The sequence below is a fragment of the Gossypium hirsutum genome, chromosome A06 (genome assembly GCF_007990345.1).
Source record: "Gossypium hirsutum isolate 1008001.06 chromosome A06, Gossypium_hirsutum_v2.1, whole genome shotgun sequence".
Classification (NCBI taxonomy): Eukaryota; Viridiplantae; Streptophyta; class Magnoliopsida; order Malvales; family Malvaceae; genus Gossypium; species Gossypium hirsutum.
The window spans coordinates 115,840,382-115,849,279 of NC_053429.1; the positions used below are offsets into that span (position 1 = coordinate 115,840,382).

Genomic DNA, 8,898 nt, shown 5'->3' on the forward strand with positions numbered 1-8,898 from the left:
TGTTATTGATATTGTCATTGAATCAAGATATGTTATTTTTTTATGAAAATAGATTTAATTCTATTTCAAGACAATTACAACCACAACAATTAATTCATTCTTCAAATGAGAACGAGATTCCATTTGAACAAATTGATAATAATGATGAATCTTGTCAAGAATTAAGAAGAAGTAGAAGGATTAAAAAGGTAAAAGATTTTAGACCAGATTTCATTATGTTCCTTGTAAAAGGTAAAGGTGAAAGTACAGACAATAAGATACCTTATTGTTATAATATGGAATCTGATCCTTTTACATTTGAAGAGGTAATAAAATCTCAAGACTCTCCTTTTTGGAAAGAAGTAATAAATGATGAGATGGATTCAGTAATGGAAAATCAAACTTGGATCTTAATTTATCTTCCACCAAGTTCCAGACCAATAGGTTGTAAATAGATCTTCAAAAAGAAAATGAAGGTCAATGGATCTATTGATAAATTTAAAACAAGGTTGTTAGCCAAAGGTTTTACACAAAAATAATGTACTGATTACTTTGATATGTATGCTCCAGTAGCAAGAATTGCTACGATTAGACTATTAATATCACTTACCTCAATGTATAATTTGGTTGTTCACCAAATGAATGTTAAAACTGCATTTTTAAATGGTGAATTGGAAGAGGAAGTGTACATTGAACACTGAAAGGATTTGTTGTTCCAGGATAGGATCATAAGATGTAAGCTTATTAAATCTCCATATGGACTTAAACAAGCACCAAAGCAATGACACCAAAAGTTTGACAAGGTTGTTCTAGCTAATGGCTATAAAATAAATGAATTTGATAAATGCATATATAGGAAATTTGAAAATGGAAAAGGTGTCATAATTTTCTTATATGTAGATAACATGCTCATATTTGGCACAGATTTGGAACAAATTGAAAACACAAAGAAATTCTCATCAAATAACTTTGCTATGAAGGATCTGGGTGTAGCAGATGTTATTCTTGGGATTAAAATAACCCAAGAGGAAAGCACTATAGCTTTATTACAATCACATTACATTCAAAAAGTGTTTAAAAAGTTTGATATTTTCAATTGTATACTAGCATTTACACCCATGGATCCTCAAATAAAATTAGTATCTAATGCTGGTAGGAAATTTGATCAATTGAAATATGTCTAATTGATTGTCTTATGTACATAATGACTTATACAAGACATGATATTGCATATGTTGTTGGAAATTAAGTAGATACACAAGTAATCCAAGTAGTTTGCATTAACAAGCTTTGAATAGAGTACTTAGGTACTTAAAGAAAACTATTAACTATGGTTTGTGCTATAATGGATATCCTTTAATTTTAAAAAGGTATTTGGATGCTAGTTGGATTAAAAGTTTGGAAGATTATGCTCCTACTAGTGGATGGATCTTCATTCTTGATGGAGGAGTCATTTCTTGAGGTTCTGAAAAACAAAAATGTATTATTGATTCCACTATGGAAGCCAAATTTATTGCATTAGTCGTTGCATTTAAAGAAGCACAATGGTTAAGAAAATTGCTTTATGATGTACCTCTATGATCTAAATCAATTTCACCTATTTCTATCCGTTGTGAAAGTGTGACTACTCTAGCAAAGGCATATACCTAAGTATATAATGTAAAGTCTAAACACATTGGATTTAGATATAGCTATGGCCGAAAATTAATCTTTGATGGAGTGATCACTATTAATTATGTGAGGTCAAGTGAAAATTTGGTAGATCCTTTGACAAAAAGTCTTGCTAGAGATGTAGTCAACAAGATCTCAAAAGAGATGTGACTCATGCCCATTTATGAGAGTTACCTATAACGGAAACTCGACTCAATGCTTGGTATAACGTTACGTCTTAAGTCCAATGAGATAAAGTACATCATTAGTATGTGACTGCTAGCACTATAAATATATCTATCCTAAAATTAAAGTGCTAGATACCCGTAATGATAAAGGAATGATGAGTAATATAATCTTAATAGACCCATAACATAAATATGTTAGAGTGTTATAATTATGGGGGCACTCTTGAAAAATGTCTATATAAAGAGAAATAAAAATTCCTATAAATAGGAATGGGATTTATTTGGAAATATATCACCAAGTTCTAAAATTATTTCTATCTTTCCTCCATCTTCTAATATTATTAGATTATTCTATAAAGAGTTCCTGCAGAATTTTTTTTATAGAAATTGATTTTCTTGTTATACATTGCCCAGTGCTCAGTGGACTATTTTCGTCAATGCAAAACACAAATAGTCATCAGGTTTCATTGTATCCTCGAGATTTATTTGCTTGAAACTCATTTGCACACCAAGTATAGGTGGGACGATTAGATCCTTAAAGATAGTGGTTTGATACATGCTTTGGAGCCTTGTCCTATTTCTTCGTTTTCTGTTTGAGTTATTAATCGTTTGTTCAAACTTTCCTCACCGAACTTTTGTAGTAACAATTTCATCATGAATCTATTCTTCAGACCTAAACTCTTTTTGTTTCGGTGGTTTAAGGAGAAGGAAATGAGATTTTAACATTTACCGTAAACAAATGTTAGTGAGAAAATAATTGAATACATGTCTCAAGGAGAGCAGCAGAAGAAGCATGTCTAAGGAGCAAAAGAAGAATGAGCAACAAAATGTTTGGCCTACACCCTTAGATACATGACCAAATAAGCTTGCTATTTTGAATTCAAGCATGGTTACAAAGAAAAATGTAAATGTTTAATCGTATACGGAATATGGTACTTTTATTTAATGAATCACTTTAAAGTTCATGTCCCATCAAAAAAATAAAAGAATGAATTACTTGTTATTAGAAAAAATAATGAAAGATAATAAATGTTAGAGTAGTTAGGTAGCTAATGCAAAGGAGCTACCCAGGCACAATATTATAACAAAATCTTGGGTAATATGTCAAATATGAAAGGAAAAAAACGTTAAAGTTGTACTATTCTTTTAGCTGTTGGTTGTGCAATCTGCAATACCCTTTCAATGTCGATAATTAATGCAATAAAAGTAAATAAATACATAAAACAGATCACAGATGAGTTGAATTAATTCATATACCGACCGGATATGATTATATGTATGCATATATGTCAAAAGGAAGAGACGAGATTAAATTTGGTTAGCAATTATGAGAATTGCACCACATAGATTTTGGTAGGCATGCATGCATGGACATGATATATAATGCGTCTGAAATCTGCAAATGCAGATCATAGCCTGTATCCTTCAGACTCAATAATTTCTTGGAAGATTTGAGAGCAAGCCGAAAGATTAAATATATTTCAGTTATTCTAGCAGCAGCTCTAATTTGCTTTTCATGTAATTTGATGGGGAAATTAATTAGTATAATATTCAACCATATATAAAGCAAATATTTAATTCCAAAACAAAACAATAAATATTTGAAAGTAGTCGTTATGATTTAAACTTGTGAGATATCAATTATATCTTTTATCTTATGAAAAATTTAAACTTTTTATACTATATGTGTACACAGTGAATATTGTTGCAGATTTCATGACAATATTAGGAAGAAATATTTCTCTTGATTTGAGAATTTATGATGTTGCTCCAAGTTGATTGAGATGAAAATTTTACAAGACAGTATTGATATTAGATATAAGTCCTGTTATTAGTAAATATATTTAACTTCTTTTATCTACAAATATATATATATCCTATACCTGCATGCTTATTAGTAAAACCTATCAATATTGGAGCTGAGACACTGAAAACTAGTTGAAAGCTTACAAAGTTAATTTAAAGAAAGGGTAGGGAAGGGGAGATGTTTTTCTCTTTCTATAATTTTTATTTCTATCACTCGCAATTACACCTCTCACCCACCATAAATGCTATTGCACCCTCTCGATGGGCTCTGCTATTAACTCCTTAGCTGCCACATCCTCTCCACCTGTTTCTTCAATTCTCTTCATTTTCCTCAACCCCCCCTAGGAACTTCAAACCCCTTTCTCTCTCTAGACTTTAACCCTATTCTCTCTCAAGGTAGGTCTGTCAAACCAGTGACCCCAAACTCTTAAAAACCACCCTAAAGCCTCCTTTCATTAATCTTTCTCAACAATGTTCAAAAGGGTTTTCTTTTGTTTTGCCTATACGGCCCTTTAAAAAGTCTCTACTCACAAAACCTATTTCTTTCCCTGGACCAGCTTGTTTATAGCACCCGATCTGTGTTCACAACATTTGCCATTCTCTCTTTCATAAATTCGCTTATAAAGCTTTGCTGAGAATCAAGAGAGAGTGCAAAAAGTGTTTGTAATCTTTGGTTTGTGGGGACTTTCTATCAAAATCAACCTAAATACCACCAATATAGGAAACCGGGGCCAAGAATCTAACAAGCAAGAGACTGATATGTGTAGCATGTATTGCTGCTGGTTAGGGTTTTAAAGGTCATCGGCTATCTATGTCTCCCAACATGAGATTTCTAGTGACCAACTTACCACTGCATTTAAGACAAGAAAATAGTTGCCCTAAGCTCTTAGTCTCCTCCTCCAAATAATCCATATATAAGGTAATTTCTTTCCTCCTTTTTTTCCCCAACTTTTGCTGCTCTTTTTATTTCTCCGAGGTTCTTTCACTTTTCCCATGGGAATAGATTACGATAAGCTTTCGACTAATCCATCATTTTAATCTTCGAAGTATATGCTACCTTTAAATATAGTAGCAGTTGGTTATTAAGATATTCAAAGAAAAATCCTTCTCGATAAGCGAACTAAAACTTTTTTTCTTTGAAAGAGAGATGGTATATGGTTTACAGCTCCACTGTTTATTTGCCTTCCAAATGTTTCGACGATTCGATTGTCATGCACTGGTTTTGACTTTTTTAACCTTCTTTATGACTTCTTTGTATTTACATTTTGTGTCTTTCGTTACTGTTCTACAGTTTATTTAACCCTTTTCCCCCTTTATTTTAGTTTGCTTGATTTGTGTATGTTCTCTCGGCAGAACCCAGAATATCCATACCGTCGACATTCGAGCACTTTGTTAACATGTTTAGCCCCAACTTATTTGAGAGTCCCCATATGTTCGACATGTCTCATAAGACCTCGGAAAGTGAACTAATGGGGAAGGTCAGGGATGATGATTATGAGATCAAATCAGTCACTGAAACTATGGATGCTCCCTCTGGAGATGATCAAGATCCTGACCAACGCCCTAAAATGAAGTGTTATCATCGTCATACCCAGCGTCAAATCCAGGAGATGGAAGCGTAAGTTTTTTTTTTCCTCTTACTTAAAGATAAGAAATATTAACATGACTAGTTCTTCTTTGGGGAATTGATTGTTTTGACACTTTGTTGCTCAGATTCTTTAAGGAGTGCCCTCACCCTGATGATAAGCAAAGGAAGGAGCTTGGCCGTGAGCTAGGGTTAGAACCTCTTCAAGTCAAGTTTTGGTTCCAAAACAAGCGCACCCAAATGAAGGTATATTTCCATATATAGGTGAAAATCAGGAGCTCTAATCTGCTTATTTAAGTATTTAGACTTGTTTTATGATTAAGCTTTTCTGTCTATGTAGTAAGCTTTCCTAGCTTAGTTGCTAAAGTTCACCTTCATTAACAGGCCCAACATGAACGCCATGAAAATGCTATACTGAAGGCTGAGAATGAAAAACTCCGAGCCGAGAATAATAGGTACAAGGAAGCTCTCAGCAATGCTACATGCCCCAGCTGTGGAGGCCCAGCTGCCCTTGGAGAGATGTCATTTGATGAGCAACTTTTGAGAATAGAAAATGCTCGGTTAAGGGAAGAGGTGATTGAAAAATGCCTCACACATCCCATCTTATTATCAAGTTACCTTTTTATTGTACTTTTTATATTTTGGTTTTCTTGTATTACAGATTGATAGGATATCTGGAATAGCTGCTAAATATGTTGGCAAGCCTTTATCTTCTTTGCCTCACCTTTCATCTCATTTACATTCGCGCTCTGTTGATCTTGGAGCTAGCAATTTCGGGACACAATCAGGATTTGTAGGGGAAATGGATCGCAGTGGTGATCTTCTGAGGTCTGTCTCTGGACCTACAGAAGCGGATAAGCCCATGATTGTTGAGCTTGCTGTTGCTGCAATGGAGGAACTAATACGAATGGCCCAATCTGGGGAACCTTTGTGGGTTCCTGGGGACAATTCTATAGATGTGTTGAGCGAAGATGAATACTTAAGAACTTTCCCTAGGGGAATTGGACCAAAGCCTTTGGGGTTGAGGTCTGAAGCTTCAAGAGAATCTGCAGTTGTCATCATGAATCATGTCAACTTAGTTGAGATTCTCATGGATGTGGTAGGATTTTTTTTTCCCCAAGTTTGGGTCCATTATATAAATTTTTAGATCCACCCCCATTTATTTATGACAAAAACGATTGATTTCCAGAATCAATGGTCAAGTGTGTTTTGCGGTATTGTTTCAAGGGCTATGACTTTAGAAGTCCTATCAACTGGAGTTGCAGGAAACTACAATGGAGCCTTGCAAGTGGTACTAAGTACATCTATATGCTTTTCTTTTCAATACCAATCTAATAAAACTTTCTGGCATGCATGCTCTTTCCCTAAGCTCTAAAAGCATGCCTAACATCTTGCATTTTCAGATGACGGCTGAGTTCCAAGTCCCTTCACCACTTGTACCAACTCGGGAAAATTATTTCGTGAGGTACTGTAAGCAGCATATTGATGGAACTTGGGCAGTGGTTGATGTTTCCTTGGATAATTTACGCCCTAACCCAATGTCCAAGTGTAGAAGAAGGCCCTCAGGTTGCTTGATCCAAGAATTGCCAAATGGATACTCTAAGGTAACTTACTCTTTATTTCAATGAGTATATATTTGTTGGGCTGCATTTTATGTTGCCGCTTAACGTGTATACAATGTCATGTTTTCATTATACTTTCAGGTTATATGGGTCGAGCATGTAGAAGTGGATGATAGAGCTATCCACAACATATACAGACCAGTAGTTAATTCCGGTCTAGCTTTTGGAGCAAAACGTTGGGTGGCTACGTTAGATCGACAGTGTGAGCGTCTAGCAAGTTCAATGGCCAGTAACATTCCGGCAGGGGATCTATGCGGTAACACCATGTTTAGCAGCTTATAATTCTCTTAGTCCTAGGGATACCTTGTTGAATGCAGTGCATTCCATGTTTCTCTGATGTTACCATATCGCTTCCTTTTGATCTCTGCAGTTATAACAAGCCTAGAAGGGAGGAAAAGTATGTTGAAGTTGGCAGAGAGGATGGTGACTAGCTTTTGTACAGGTGTTGGTGCTTCTACGGCCCATGCTTGGACAAGTTTATCGGCAACAGGCTCCGATGATGTGCGGGTTATGACCCGAAAGAGCATGGATGATCCAGGAAGGCCTCCTGGTATTGTACTTAGTGCTGCAACTTCCTTCTGGATCCCAGTTCCACCAAAGAGGGTATTTGATTTCCTAAGGGATGAGAACTCTAGAAGTGAGGTACATTAACTAAGCTTCCAATAAAGCCAAAACAATGGTACACTTTTTATGTTAGAATATTATACTAATTTGCAGTTTTTAAATTGAATTTATAGTGGGATATCCTATCAAATGGTGGCCTAGTTCAAGAAATGGCTCACATAGCTAATGGTCGTGATCCAGGCAATTGTGTCTCTTTACTGCGCGTAAATGTAAGTTGGCAAGTTAAACACATGCTTTAGATCTTTAATTGACGACAATCATCCATTAAGTTAACATCTCTAACTGGAAACCGATCTGCAGAGTGCAAACTCTAGCCAAAGCAACATGTTGATACTTCAAGAGAGCTGCACTGATGCTACAGGGTCCTATGTGATATATGCCCCGGTCGATATTGTTGCAATGAACGTCGTCTTAAGTGGGGGGGACCCGGATTATCTCGCACTATTGCCATCCGGTTTCGCAATTCTACCCGATGGTCCAGGAGTTAATGGAGGAGGGATTCTCGAAATAGGCTCGGGTGGCTCTCTCCTTACCGTTGCTTTCCAGATTTTGGTTGATTCAGTTCCAACAGCAAAGCTTTCCCTTGGATCAGTGACGACTGTCAATAGTCTAATTAAATGCACAGTTGAAAGGATCAAGGCTGCCGTAATGTGCAATAATGCTTGACCAAAGATGATATAAAAAAAGGTGAGCAATCAACTTAATTAATCCTTCACTATATTTGGAGTTTGCAATCTAAGCTTATCCCATTTCACAATGTGCTGCAGGGAAAAGAGAAGAAAAGGTGTTTGTCCGAAAACAAATTTAACGATTAAAGAAGTCAAGAGCGCACCTTTCAATTCATCCTTTGCGGTCATGGTGTTTTGTAAGAAGGCAAAATCACCAAGCCTGCAAGGATAGTAGGTTCGGGAATTGACTTTGCCAAAGAGATTTTAATATTAGATATGTTGGGAGAACTCCCCATTTTGTGTAGGCTAAGAGTTCAATGTAGGAGTGGACTTTATACTAGTCTAATTTCTTTTCGGTTTCATGTGTTAATGTTGAAGCATTAGTTATTTTGGACTTATTCCTCCATTAACAAACATTTGTTAATTTCTGCTTTATTTTTTGTTTTGGTTGTTTCTTAAATTAATGAATAGCTTAGCTGCTGCCTTTCTCCTACTTTTCTTATGCAGAATCGCATTTTATTTTTAGTTGGACATCACTACTGTAGATATAGCTTATTAGGGACACTCCCAACAACATCAGCTTATTTCCCTCTAAGACCGATAGATGTTTAAGGTACAGTGGAGTGAACGTATCGCTCCATAATTAATATATTTTGTTTCATTAATTGTTGTATGAATGTGTAATTTTGAAAACCGATGTTAGATCTAGTCTCAACTTTTCTTTTAATTTTTTTTATCAAGGTATCCGTTACGAATGTGCAATATTTTTATTTTAA

General features: G+C 35.4%; 1 protein-coding gene across 1 annotated transcript; it reads left to right on the forward strand.

Moving 5' to 3' along the window:
- Nucleotides 1-3,863: 3,863 nt before the first annotated feature.
- LOC107961971 (homeobox-leucine zipper protein MERISTEM L1) lies at nt 3,864-8,615 on the forward strand. Its single transcript, XM_016898160.2, has 12 exons — nt 3,864-4,542; nt 4,977-5,241; nt 5,337-5,454; nt 5,593-5,781; nt 5,870-6,307; nt 6,398-6,499; nt 6,612-6,812; nt 6,912-7,086; nt 7,201-7,472; nt 7,568-7,663; nt 7,755-8,141; nt 8,222-8,615. The coding sequence occupies exons 2-11, from the start codon at nt 5,021-5,023 to the stop codon at nt 8,118-8,120; spliced, it is 2,178 nt and encodes a 725-aa protein (XP_016753649.1). The 5' UTR covers nt 3,864-4,542; nt 4,977-5,020; the 3' UTR covers nt 8,121-8,141; nt 8,222-8,615.
- Nucleotides 8,616-8,898: the final 283 nt, after the last annotated feature.